This window comes from Mixophyes fleayi, chromosome 5 (genome assembly GCF_038048845.1).
Source record: "Mixophyes fleayi isolate aMixFle1 chromosome 5, aMixFle1.hap1, whole genome shotgun sequence".
NCBI lineage: Eukaryota > Metazoa > Chordata > Amphibia > Anura > Limnodynastidae > Mixophyes > Mixophyes fleayi.
Window position 1 is genome coordinate 92,016,132 of NC_134406.1, and position 15,331 is coordinate 92,031,462.

Genomic DNA, 15,331 nt, shown 5'->3' on the forward strand with positions numbered 1-15,331 from the left:
CTCTTTTTACTTGTGGGATCGCATGAATGGTAAGGTGTTAAGGTGTTGGAAAGTACATAGATATGAGTTCTGGATGTAGGGAACCAGAAACACGGGTGTCTTGATGAAATATTATATCACCTTTCATTTGGTGATGAGAGTGGAACAAAGTGGATCTCTTTTGGGGGCAGTTCTGCTCTGTTACGTTAAGCATCAGGAGCTTAATAGCCACGGAGGTGTGGTTAAAAAAGTATCACACAGATTGTTTATGCAAGAAATAACATGGTTATCAGGGGCATGGGGGTGATCCTCAAGGGAGAGGCAGTCAGAGAAGATGGTGGAAATGTAAGAGATATGGTTACTAACATGAGGAGCCCAAGAAGTCGGATTCAAGGAGGGGAGTGGATAAAATGTCTAGGAGGTCTGGAGTTTGTCCTAGCAACTAGAGAGTGTAATGTGGCACTGACATTTGTCATGCCAGAAAGGTAGGTGATTTTAAGGCATAGAGGACCATTGTGTGTGGAAAACCATCTCTATGTGGATGCAAAAAAAGCATGAGTCAGATAGTAAGTGCAATCGAATGAGGGTTACAGTGTCTATGGGAGCACATAGGAGAAATAAGCATTATACATTCTAAACAATGCTCTCAGAGTTAACATAAAGTAGCAGTGTGAATAGCAATATAACATTGTACAACTTATCCATTGTTGATATCTAATTGTGAAAAGGCAGGTATCCAAGAAACACCAACAGACGCGGAAACATGTACCCAAACTTGAGTCAGGAGACAGCAAACCATGGCTGCACAAGAACTTGAACGCAAACAGATTTGAGAAACATACAAAAAAAAACAACAATGGTTATTATATCTTATCTACATAAATAAGAAGCCTGACATGCAAAGCTTCTATAGATACAGGTTGAGAGATCTAGAAACAAGAACTAAGGTGCTTCAGAAAGTCTAAGCATAAGCTTGAACATGAGAAACTTAATGTTTTCAATATGTTTGCTAAGGCAAACTGGAAATTAATGCCTGGAACCGAGCACCTGACCTGGAAACAGAGGGTAAGGCAATCAAAGCTGAAGGATGTCCGGGACAGTTACTAAAGAAGCCCAGGGAGGGCACATAAGCAAAAGATGTAGGATCTAGCAGGGACTCACTTATTTAGAGAAAGCTTTGATTTGGAAGAGGCCGAATGCCAAACCTGTTTCAGGCCCTTTGAGGCAAGGGGTCTTTTCCATCCTCTGTTGGTTGGTCTTTCATCTCTGATTCTGTGTTAGAGTCGCTCCCTGAGGACGAGACTGGAAGAGTTTTTGGATACGGAGTGGATTGGCTCAATTTAAGTTATTTTAGCCTGCGAGCTACGTTTTTTGCTCTTAGGCATTGTTACAGGTTACAGAGAGGGAATAAGATGGAAGACACAGACTACTTAACAAATAATGCTTGAAAGACAGGAAATCCACACACAGAACTGGGGAAGAAAGAAAGTTACAACATACTTGAGATATATCTGTTAAGATGAGAATGAGCTAATCACTGTAGGTTATGAGGTTTTATGCTTAAATCATAAATGGCCAGCAGGTGTCTGCAGAGAGCTGGGACTGGGAGAGACAGTTCTGTGTGATGTGAAGCACAGACAGCCATTCAAATTCTGAAGTGATCTGAAAATGTAATCCTGTAGAGAGCCAGCAAATGCGGTATGGATATCTAATATCTGTGGGACGTTGTGAGCTCCTCAGGTTCGAAGTGAGAATAGCAGCGAGCCAGCTTGCAAATGCGTGCCTTGGGATCCCTACTGAAGTGGCCTGCCTGAATGCTAAGGGGGACCTGAAAGCCTTACAGGCAGGTTGCGGCTGTATTAAAGTATGTAGGATGATCGTTGGGCGAGCCCAGCGGCTGGTAGAATATGGATGCTGCCAAGGGGTTTGGAGCTTCTCCCTCTTGGCAGGTAAAGCTGGGGATCTTCTTAGGTGGGAAACAGGCAAAATTTCCCCTATTTTTATGGGCAGCTTTTAGGACATGGAGACCAACCAAGCTAATGAACTGGGCATGGAGTGGAGAGAATTGGGGGGACAGGATTGTTGCTTACACTGCCAGGTGAGCGGTCTGTGTCTGCCTCTGAGGTCCGGCTGGTGTGGAAAGCACTTTGGCTCAATGGACACAGGTTGAAGTGGCACCGGATCCAGTACTTGGCAGTTTAACTGGGTGCTTCACCCTTCGTGATGCTTCTGGGGTGAATGCGATTGCCAGCGAGTATGTATACCAGCCCCTACTGCAATGTTAATTGCTCAGCACTCCCAGCAAATTCAACCTGCTGGCTTCAAGAGCGGAACAGGACGCTTCAATTTCCAGGCTTGGAATCCTTGATTCGCTCAAGAAATGGGTCCGATTGTAGCTCTCAACTATCCAGGCCCTTTTTTTGTTGTGTGCATCTTTATTAAGGGTGTGGTGGTGGAGGGGTCATCGATTAAGGAGGATTATGGCACAGGGACAGATTATAAACACTGGGACAGTTCCGTATAAAACAATAACACTTAGGAGCCCTAAACTTAGAAGCATTGCCTTATATAATCAATGGGTCTCATTCATTAAGAAAAGTAAGACAAAAAATGGAGTAAGTTTGCCCCTGGACAAACCATGTTACAATGCAAAGGGTGCAAATTAGTTTATTATTTTGCACATATGTTAAACACTGGCTGTTTTTTCATGTAGCACACACATGCTTGATAACTTTATTTTTACACTGAAATATAAAGTTGACCTGAAAGACCCTACCCCAACTATAAATCTGTCCCCACCCCACTTTTTTAAATTTACCTCCCCCTCCAATGCAACATGGTTTTGCTAAGGTGCAAATATAATCAGTTTTTGGCTTTTCTTTCCTTAATAAATCAGGTCCAATATGTTTAAATACAAGGTGCATAGTGGGATGGAATACTTATTCATCATTCATTTGGACCTGCGGGAATTACAGAACAAACCAAGGATCTAAATACAATAAAAAATGGGCATGTTCACAAAAGGTTATACACATATGCCACTATGGTTCATTGCCCAAGGAAGGATGAATAAGCCTTAATGTTACAAGCACAGATATAACTGCTCAAACACATATGCACATCTGGGTGTATTAGCAGTCTTTAAAGAGAACCTGCTACCATAAGAAATGTATAGATGGAAATATAGATAAAAACAACAACAAAAATAGTTTAGGAAATTGTATTTAAAACATTATGTGTTTCTATGAATACCTTCTTATTTCTGTTCACGCTAAGAAAATAAGCACTTTCAGCTTCTACAAATGGAGGTCCCCATGACCTTGTGTCATCACCAGATCCTGAAAAGACAAAAAGCAGCAATTAGACCATTCCAGGTTCTCGTAAATTGTAAAAAAATTATCATAGAAATTTTAAAATTTGATGCCTTAGGGTATGTACACATGGATGCTTGTATGTGGCAGTGATTGTAAAGGTAGGGTTCATAGCATACTAAATAACATGTGCTGACAGTACATACTGGCACTATTCTGATGGCTTAAAGGATCAGGAATAGCAATACAATAAGAAAATGTAGACTCTTGGAACAGGACCTTATGCATCATAGAGGGGTGTGGGTATTCAAGGCAAAACAGCTAGAAAGTCATCCTCTTCAGTTAAGAATAGTTTGTGGGTTTCTCATGTATGGGTTCTGAGGGATGATATTAGAACAGTATCTGGATACCAGGAAATCAGTATACAACAGAAACATGATGTCTAGTTATATGGTTCTAGAAGTGATAAAGTATACAAGAATGACTTAACACCTAGGACTTCGCACACTGTGACCCCAATATTATTGAACAACAGAGTTTGTAATGGGCAGTTGATAAGTTCATCAGTAAAAGGTGTACCACACGCAGCAGTGGTCTTCCAGACAGCTCAACCAAAGTAAGATATGGTTCCACAATCTCCATGGGGCACAACTTACTATCACAGTTAAGGACAATCTCTTATAGGCTGAGAACTGACCGCCAAATATCTAGTGTATCATTATATTGTCCATACCTGTCACACATCAGTATCAGTGCCAGATTCTCTTGTAAAGTCAGCTAAGTGAAGTATTTGAACTACAGCTTGCCTCAGGCATTCAGCAATCGTGGCCAAGGCTGCAGCTTTTGTTTGCCAGGCCCGAAGCCGCAGAGCACCGCGGACTCAGTGGAGACGGCGGTGACGGAAGCCTAACAAACATTTTGCTTTCTAACATAGTATCTACATATAGGATGGTGACTAGTGGTCTACAATAAAGCAAACATCTGTCTGTGCTCCAAATACAAGGGCTAAAATCCACCAAAATTAAACTCCAAATTCCTGAAAACACCAAGGTACATGAACCTGGTAACGGGGAACACAGCTTGTCTGCACCCAATGCTCTACTGTAAAATACACTTCAGGCTCTGGACAGATAAAAGACATAAGCATGCTCTCTTGCAAAATGTCGGGAAATCACGAAATATAATCAGCCTAGTTATAGGAAACCACGACTGGGGCATTCCCATTGAAATTAAATCAAGGACAACATATCATCATCAACCACAACACTTAAAAATATAAGTATCTATATTGGGCCATGAGATAACCAGACCTGAGATCATTATAAAGCAAGGAAAAGATACCAACAATCCAAAGAAAACATCCTCATTGGGAAACATAAAATATTTCTGTTATTAATAATGATACGTCTAAATCATATGTATAAACTTCTATGCCCATCTATTTCTTTTTAATTTGATAAGACTATACATTACTAGACCACAACTGCTGAAAAGAACTGAAAACTCTAAAAGTTTTCAGAGATTGAACTATTTAGGATAAGATTTATGAAAACTTGCAGTAAATACATACTTGCCTACCTTTGGCAAGTAGTATTCGGGAGAGGGGCGTGTCTAGAAGTCGGGAGGGACGGGGCACGGTGAATTGCTTCATTTTGGTCCTGCCCCCTGCGTCAAATGTGGCATTTTGTTGCGGGGGCGGGGCCAAAATTACGCGATTCACCACGAATCGCATCATTTCAGCCCCGCAATTGTGGGATGCGGGAGATTTGTCAGCTCTCCCGGGAGTCCGTGAGATCGAACCGAAATTCGGGAGTCTCCCCGACATTCCGGGAGAGTTGGCAAGTATAGGTAAATACTATACAAATAAACCAAGTCAACTAAAGCAAAATAAACTTCCAAAGAAAGGACACAGAGCTGGAAAGTAGAGTTCTGTTGGTATTAGGCCTCTTATTGCAGGACATACCTGAAACAGGTATGCATTACAAACAGTCATAGGCACAATGGTAAATAAGTTCAGAGGCTGAACCTCAGTGGCTGCAGACTGGACTAGATAAGGTAACAATGCAGACAATCAGGCTTAACAGAAAGCGGGGCTGAAGACACAGGAAACTGGACTGACGAATTACAAATATTGTTGAATATACTAATAATGCAGGCAATGTAAGCTCTGCGGACAACAGAGCTGAAGTAGCATGCTTGCACACAAATAGCAAAGTCCAAAAACAAGCCAATGTCATGGATGCCAGGAGTCCACAAGATAAGGATCAAGCCAAAGGTTTGGATACTAGTAATTCAGGCAGGAGAAGCAGCAGCAGGCACAGGAATTGCAGAGGAACAAACACAAGAATATAAACACAGACAAAAATCAATGACTTCAAAGAATAATGATATAACAGGTCCCTATTTGAAAGGTAAGATTTACTGATAAACAGAGGCAGCAAGAGTGATGTACACAAACTGAGCAAAACTGACATCTGGAGAAAACACACTGAGCATGCTCCAGGAATGGAACACTGTAATCTTAGGCTTTCTTTTTCTGAGTGCAGGTTTGTGATTCATGACTTGAGACAACTTTTATATAAATAATTCATCCCTCAAGAATATCTTCAGTCTAAGTAAAAAATATAAAAGTGCCTTAGAAGTATTTAAAATACTTGTAAACTTATAACATACTTACCAACTTTATAATGTTGGTATCCGGGAGCCTGCAGGGGAGGTGGGCGTGATGGGGGGATGGGCCTCCAAAATGTGCGTCATTTTGGACCCGCCCCCCCCCCCCCCCCCCCGTGACGTCATTCACCGGGAATCGCGGCGTTTGGGACCTAATTCTGCCCACTTCACTAGGAAGTGGGCACTTCCTAGTGAAGTGGGCAGATCCGGGAGATTGCCACACTCTCCCGGGAGTCCGTGAGACTCTCGCAAAATGCGGGAGTCTCCCGGAAATTACGGGAGAGTTGGCAAGTATGACTTATAGGGGTGTATTCACCGTGTACCGTTATTGTGGTAATAGTGCGCGGGAAAAACGTAAATACGGTAATTTCTCGCTGGATTTCAGCTCGCAGTTCCCTGAGCCGCAAGCTGAAATCCAGCGAACTACTACCGTAATAACGGTAGTAGTTTTTACGCAGCGGGACTTTCGGACAATTGAATATGCCCCATAATCTCTCACATAAAAACAACAATGCCACCTTAATGTCCTCCCCACTATCATCAAAATCATTTATTTATATAGCGCCAGCAAATTATGTAGCGCTTTACAATTGGGAAGAATCATTAATAAAACAATACTGGGCAATACATACAGACAGAGAGGTAAGAGAACCCTGCTCGCAAGCTTACAATCTATGAGACAATGGGAGTTTGAAACACAAGGGTATGTGCTACATCATATTGCACATTGGACCAGCTAGAATGCAAAGGTAAAAAGTATTCAGTGGGCTGTGTGATCAGTCACACAGCAGTGTTGGTCTTGTGTTAGCTGTGTAGAGGGTGGTAATAGGGTTACCTAGGGAGATTAAGATGACAACAAGAATGTACCTCATGTTTGGGGGAACATGGCAGACAACAGTAGTAAATGGAGATATAATGCAACTAACACATTCCATATATTACATATACAAAAGCAGGAACAGTGTGAATGGGGAAAGACAATAAACAGGCCCGGCGCTCCCATTAGGCAAGGTTAGGCAGCTGGGGTCTGGAGGGCGCCACAGAATAAAAATTACTTTAAAACTGTGCGGCGACCGCTGACCATACCTTTCACGGCAGCCGCACAGCTTCCGATAAATCCACGTGGAAGGGGAAGGGGCTATGGATCACCACCGCAGAATCTCTGCACCGTCTCCTCCCCTCCACTCACTGACTGTCGGGCGTGACATCATCATCACGGCGGATTGTGAAAGTGTGCCTGGGAGGGGGGTGGGGCGCGGATTGTGAAAGTGTGTCTGGGGGGGCGCAGATTGTGAAAGTGTGCCTGGGGGGGGGGGGGGCGCGGATGTGAAAGTGTGCCTGGGGGGGGCACGGATGTGAAAGTGTGCCTAGGGCGCCAAGGACCCTAGCACCGGCCCTGACAATAAAATATCACAGAATACGGGTAAAGCAAGAGAATTTTCTCTGCAACAAAATATGCAACAATTTCTTAAAATATACAAATACACTAATGGAACAGAATCCTCCAAAACACCAGAACCAACGGCGGAACATGAAATAGAAATCCAAACTTCCATAGAGAAAGAAACTTCACCCTTCATGAGTGAAAAGAAGGTTGAACTAGGAGAGATTCAACATCATCTTATATCTTTTCCACAAAATAGTACTTTCTTTTGCTGGATCAAAAAATTTAAAGAAACAGCAAGAGTAGAAGTAGCCTCACAAAAAATTGATATATCACATGTTGCATACAGGCTTATATCATAAGAGGAGCTCAATTAAGAAGCAGAGGAATACTTCTCCACAAAACCATTAGTAACGGGCTCAAGAGATGACTGTGAATCAAAACCGACTTAAATTATCTTGATAATCGAGGTAGATGCAATAATCTACACATCAGAAGAATTCCAAAACACCACCTCCACCAGGAATTATTGATATCCTTACAAAAATATGTCATTCCCGATTGGAGCTAGAACAGGACTTTTATTTGATTGATCTCTCTAAGAATTATGCCCAAAGAACTCTCAAGCACATAATCCTTGAAAGATAATATGCAAACTTCACCACCATAGTTTCATGGAAAACATTTACCACAAAGTGAGAAGCCTACAATATATAGACTTTAATGGTCAAAAGATACAAATCTATCAAGATTTATCTTGGTACACACTTCAACAAAGACGATTGCTGGAACCAATGATGTATGAATTAAGAAACCATCATATAAAAGACAGATGTTTCCTCCCACACTCCAAAAACATACTGGTAGGTTAATTGGCTGCTATCAAAATTGACCCTAGTATGTGTGTGTGTGTGTGTGTGTGTGTGTGTGTGTGTGTGTGTGTGTGTGTGTGTGTGTGTTAGGGAATTTAGACTGTAAGCTCCAATGGGGCAGGGACTGATGTGAATGAGTTCTCTGTACAGCGCTGCGGAATCAGTGGCGCTATATAAATAAATGGTGATGATGATGATGTGGTTTCCCTATCAGCCTCCTGGCACACCTGATTATGAAACTGTCAATGCTTCGACAACCTGCAGATCAGGTTGGCTTCTGTGAGAGGCTTAACATAAAAAAGATAACGCTCCATGAATGGACACCTTTGCATGCCTAGATTCATCCTTGTACACAGAAAGAGAACAATGGCAATTGATGCAAATAAACAAACAACTACAGATTTGTCAGAGCTTATAACACTTGAATATTCTAAGGTTCCTTATTGTAATTCTGCAGAACTGTTGAGCTATAAATATCTACTTTTAAAGATTCTCTTTTTTGTTACATTATAAACTAAGAAATAATAGATATATAAATAGCATGGTGGCTCAGTGGTTAGCACTTCTGTGTGAAGTTCGTATGTTCTCCCCATGTTTGCTTTATTCACTTTATTTTATGTTAATAAAACAAAAAACATCAAACGAGAACTGTAGTGTAATTTGTAACCTGCCGGTTTTAATAAACAAATATTGTATAAAATAACAATCCAACTGTATGATTACAAATGAGAAGGTACTGGCAAGACAGTACATGTGCCCTAGGTCATACTTGCCAACTCTCCTGGAATGTCCGGGAGACTCCCGAAATTCAGGTTGGTCTCACGAAATCCCGGGAGAGCTGGCAAGTCTCCCGCATCCCACAATTGCGGGGCTAAAATGACACGATTCGTGGTGAATTGCGTCATTTTGGCCCCACCCCCCGCGACAAAACAGCATATTTGATGCGGGGGGTGGGGCCAAGATGACACGATTCACCGTGCCCCGCCCTCTAGACATGCCCCTCTCCTGGATACAGCTTGCCAAAGGTAGGCAAGTATGCCCTAGATTTCTTACCTATATATGGTAAGGTGCTCAGATTGAGTAGGGTGTGCTGATTTTACAATTGTTAGGCCACTCCATCTACCCCAACTGACTGATTATGTTCCACTGAAATGTGGGGTCCCCACATGTACAATAAGTCTCTTTCTCTCTCACACAAACCCTAGCTCAGGGGATCCAGTTATAGTCACTGTTCTAGATAAAGCGAAGTCTCAGACAAGTACTAGTGTTCTGTTTTGCATTTGCTATGTTAAGTAAAAATGCAGCTTTAAGTTACTACAAAATTTTGATTTTAATAAATGCATATGAAAACAAATATATAGGTATATTATTTCCCACTGTTTAAATATAACAATATGAATGCTACATTAAATGTTATCTTTTATCTGCTTGTACAGAACAGTGGTTTAATGAATGTTTTAAATGAATGTTTCTGTGTTTACTTGTAATAAAGATAGAAGCACATGTCCCTTTATGAATAGTCTCACTGTAACTGGTACATGATTAGAATGTGCTGACCAGCATTATGGCCTTCAAGCATAGATAAGAACACATCTGGACATAAATACTTATTTTATTGTGTATTTTAGCTTTAAGACATTGCAATATTGCCATCTACCGACTGAACTCATAATATTAATACATACAATTCTCCAGTTTAGAATGAATAATGGCTTGTTAATGAAGGAGGTTATATGTTATAAACCACCTTTCCCATACATCTAGAAGTTTAGATGAGCTATTTACCACTTGATCGCTCAGTGTATGTAAAGCTCTTCTCTGGTAAATCAGGTAGAATTAAAATCTTTTTTAGGAGTCTATAAATTACCTCCTTTATCAAAACACACACATTTCTTCGACATTTCGATAAACTGTGATAGATTTTGTGTACTTCTATAAAAGAGCAATAAAAAAGATCCACTAATCCTTCCACGCCACAGAATACAGCTATGTATTCAATTCAGGGGGAAATCACAACAGGAGGTACAAAGCAGGGCATGTATATGATAGAGGCGTTATAAGCCAGAAAACATCAGGATGTCTGACATTCAGCAATATGTGTCAATTTAAATTCTAATCTAAAGTAAACAAAAAGCTCCTGGGCCTATCAAGATCCAGTAGAAAACCAAGCATAGTCTCTATCTGCATCAAGGTATACTTGCCAACTTTTAAAACCTGTCCTCCAGGAGATCCACGTGACAAGTGTAGGGGGGTGTGGTGACTCTGTGTCACTAAGTCTCCAAGTAGGATGCCTACTCTCCCTGAGGTCCAGGACGACTCCCCCATTGAAATTCGGGGGCCTCCTGGACATTCCGGGAGAGTAGGCAAGTATGCATCAAGATGAAGCAAATTTTAATGTGGAATAAGAAGATTAACATCTAACAGGCATTTGTGGATATGGAAGTGGTCACTGCGCTCAGTCTTCATCCTTATACTTAAATAAGAGTAACGTCATGCCTACAATCAGACTCGGCACTCAACGGCAGCAGGGTCAAAGACACTAGCTGCAGAGACACTGCTCCTTCTGCCAGACTAAGCAAACTCCCTGAACTGCCCTAACTCTGCTCCAACTAATACAGGCCCAGATGAGGAGAAAGTGACACCTTCTTCAGTTCTTCATGCTACTTCCATGACCAGCACCTCCCCCACACACTTTATTTACAAGGATGGTATCCCTTGTTTTGTTGCAATACTATAAATAATGTAATTATAATAGTTTTTTCACAGTACAGTTAAATGCATTCTTAAAATAAAATCCATTTTTCAAATTATTTTTTGGTAACTTCACATGGTGCATTCCAACAGTTAAGATTTCCACAATTAAAGTAAATGTATAACCCCAGCATGTTTTTATGGAGGTGTAAATAACATGTCGCAATAACATCCTTATCAAATTTATTTGTCAAAAATGGTCAGATTTGCCAATAGTTCATTATATTTTGTTTTGTTTTAAACTACAATATGTTTGCTCTGTGGTAAAACCACTAGTTTCCACTTGTTTACAATGTGAATAAAATGAGCTCTTTAAATCACAGCCTATTAACAAAACAATTCACCTTTGCCCAATGGCAACAGTTCAGCAATCTTTTCACAAACATTAACCAAGGCTTTGTTTTTGCCACTCAATAGTGATAATGCAATACTGTGTATGTAAATGCTGCTTTGTGAAGTTACACACTTATACTTTTGCAAATGCACAAATGGAGCATGGATTTGGCTGCCAAAATAGCTGCATCCAGAAGGGTGCAAAATATTGTATCTTCTTATGGATGCAGCTGGGCTTAGAGACCTGTAGAGCCCTACACAGGCAGCAATGTCTGGCCAATTTGGTTTTTATTGCTGCTACAATGTTTATCCAGCTTCCCTTGCCCCTTGTAAAACAAGTATATATTTTAATGTGATAACAATACTGAACAGAAAACATTAAATAAAATTACCAGGTTTTTCTACTTTTATGATTTCAGCTCCGAGATCCCCAAGAATCATTGTGGCAAAAGGTCCAGCCAGTACCCTACAAAACATAGAATTTAATTAGACTCCATAGTAAAAGAGAAATATACATGTATTTCTAAATTCTATACATACATATTCCTTCTTTCTTGCTCTCTACTTTCTGCCCAATGTTCACCATGCAGAAGTTCTCACTTGTGGGACAATTTAGAAGAGATGGGGGGTCCCACCTGGGGGTCCCTTCCCTGCAACCCCTTCCACTTGCATGAGGGGTAGGAAATGTATTATGAAACCAGATTATAATAATATTAATATATGTGCAGTCCATAAAACATAAACTTTTATATGTACATAATACAATAGTACTGTAGATAAAACAACAAAATGTACTTTTAGTTATTTAAAAAAATGTACTAAATAAATACATGAACAATATTCTCACTTTAAAGCAAATGCCTTCACATGCTCACTCTGGAGCGGGCACTTTCACAATGTTACTCAATGTGACATTTGCCTTTTCACCATAAAATGTATTACTACTTTTAGGCTTCACCAAAAAGAAAATTCTCACGGCTCCAGGTCCTCACACCCCCAACAACTAATTTGCAATAAGGTCCTATAGAAATAAGTTACCCATCGGGTGGTGCACCCAGAACATAATAATTATACACTAAAGAACGAAGAGAAAAAGAAAATGTTCTGTGTGGGGCACTCTGTGAACAACTAGATAGTGAGCAATTCAAAAACTTAATATTTTATTACTATTATTTAAAAAACAATTCCCTTGTTATATCAACATAAGAGCTAGTAGCAAAATATTTAAAAACATAGAAAGTAGATAGATACAATAGGAAAGGAAAACACCATTAAAATGGTAGGATTACCACCAAAACTCGCTATGTGTTTAAATCCTTAGTTGGATACAGTGTAATTTGTTATCCTTTTAATCTCTTTATTGAAAATTATAATAAAATCATCTAAACAACCATGTCTAGTTTTATTGTCTGTGTACAAATTGACAGTATTACTACTACATAGAGTCCATTTGTTCAATATAACATGGGACAGATTTATATTATGCCTACTATATATAATCCATTGAAAATCAATGGACAACTAAACTACAATGAAGTAATTGCATTCGGATTAGCTAATCACACTCCTACAGACAGTGGTGACTAACAGTAACCACCCAAATAAAATTTACGTCACCTCCACTGTGAGAATCTATGGCTATATCACTAAATAATGATATAATGAAGTATGTGAGAGCAAAATGTGTTTGCAATGTGTTATTTCATTAAGCATATGGTGTTGCACAATATGGAAGCATAGTATTCCATTAAATTTAAACCCATGATAATAGGATGCACAAAGATCATATGTTCTGTAAACCATTAGCTATCCATAATATGGGTAAATGGAATCCCACTAGGAGTAACACTAGTACACACAGTCGTTTCTCATCAGTTATATTTTATATGAATATCCAATCAGAGCGCAGTCTTTTGCTATATATCTGCTGCGCTACCAAACGGATGTGTGTGCTGTAAATAAATGTCCCATAGTCTGTTACATATTCTGCCCTTATAATAATAGCCACAGCTATGAGTCAATCTGTAAGATTGCTAATAAAGAGCTGTTAAATCAAGGCACTTAGGAGAAAGTGGGTAAATAATATCCCACCTATCAACATAACTGACTGTCTGTGAATGGTTACTGACTAATCTATCTACTTAATATAGATTGACGTGGTTGCTAACACTAAGTGAGGCGAATGCCAACGTGCGTTTCGCTGTTCGCTTTATGAAGGTATTAAACTGAATGACCGATATTGACATTTCTTATATAGTATCAAGACACCCCTCCTTACTGACGTCTGATTCTGTCCACAAAGCATGATTCCTTAATAGGAGGATCATGTGTATTTAGACTGGCATCAAAACTTACCACTGAATAGTTGGAATTTCCTCCAACCCCTGCCCACCTTAACACAATAACACCTATATTATTAAAAGCTAATAACTATGATATCAATTCATAACACATGATGTACATAAAAATGTGTAAAAAAATGCACAGCAATTCATTGTGTGACATAAATAGGTGAAGTGTGAATATATATGTGAAAAACAAAACAATAAATAATTATGCTCCTGTGATAACTGTGAAAAAAAAACCAATGTTAATACTTATATTGTATCAAATTCATAGATAAATTGATCAATAAATTCCTCTATGAAAAATAATACATATTGAATGTATATTATTTATAATCATCTATAAACATTAGGACCCACCTAGTATTATATCATGAATACCTCATCATGATATATTCATATATCCCTATTCACTACTCAAAATAACATTGTTAGACTAGGAATCAGTCCGTTAAATAGATCATACATAACTTTTTAGATGATAATTGTGAAATTGCTCTGGTCATTATGGCTATTAGGGATAAGGGTATTCATTAAAAATATAATGTTAGATTCTCTTTTTAGGAGTTCTTGCTGTAGGTCACCCCCTCTAATCCCAATGGGTATTTTTTTCCATTATAAAGGAACATAACAAAAGACTGCCTTCATGTTGATTCAAAAAGTGACGTTTCCACCGTAGTCAGTGGTTTTTAGTTTCTCTTATTCTCTATAGGCATTTCTAATATTTCCCACATGTGCAAGAAGTCTTCTCTTGAATGGTCTTGTGGTCATACCTATATACTTGAGATTGCAGGGACATATAATGCAGTAGTTAACCCCTGCTGAACTGCAATTAATGAAATCTTTAAATTTATGGATCTCAGACTATCTATCTCTATATTCATCCATATGGGTTGTATACTGGCGGCTTTACACCTGACACATTTAAGAAAACCAGAAATAACCTTAGGTGTTTTTTGATGACCAGAAAAATGACTGTGTACCAACCTATCTTTTAAATTACGTGTCTTACGCCAAGTCATAGATACGCTTGTATACAAATATAAATCACAATCCGTTAAAAGAATGCGCCAGTGCTTCTGAATAATGTTGGCAATTTCTTTACACTCAGAGAAAAAGTACCAATCATCCTTACCTTGTTATCAGTATTAGATGTTTTAGGAGGTGCAAAAACAAACAATTCCCGTGTTCTTTTATTAACTGAAGAGACCGCCCTCTGGATAGATTTGTTACTTACTGTACCCTTTTCGTTTCAGTCTGTCCTGTACTTCGACTGATCTCTTTCGAAAGGTATCAACATCTGAGCAGTTGCATTTCGTTCGGAGGCACTCCCTCAATCACTGGCGGAAAATGCACACTTATGTAATATAGAAGATTATTAGTGGCCGTTTGTTTTCTAAATATATCCGTTTTAAGCCACCATTTTCCATCAATCTGGATGGAGAGATCCAGAAAGTTAATATTATCTGTCTGGATTTCCGCAGTTAGTCTGAAATTCAGGTCATTCTTGTTCAGTTGTTGTGTAAATTCATGAAAGAGGGATTAATCCCCCTCCCATGACACCAAAATGTTGTCAATGTATCTCAGCCATAAAATTATATGGCTAAGTTACACATATTATGTGATTCATTGAAAACTACCTCCTTCTTCCATCATCCTAGAAAAAGGTTGGCATACGTAGGCACA

At 39.4% G+C, this 15,331-nt stretch overlaps 1 protein-coding gene across 1 annotated transcript in view; it reads right to left on the bottom strand.

Moving 5' to 3' along the window:
* The window catches only part of SUGCT (succinyl-CoA:glutarate-CoA transferase), a 732,650-nt gene that overhangs the window by 710,730 nt on the left and 6,589 nt on the right, over positions 1-15,331 (bottom strand). Inside the window, exons 3-4 of the mRNA XM_075211279.1 lie at positions 11,693-11,766; positions 3,232-3,317 (exon numbers count right to left, since the gene is read on the bottom strand). Coding sequence (XP_075067380.1) covers positions 3,232-3,317; positions 11,693-11,766 — 160 coding nt within the window. The remainder of the gene's footprint in view (positions 1-3,231; positions 3,318-11,692; positions 11,767-15,331) is intronic.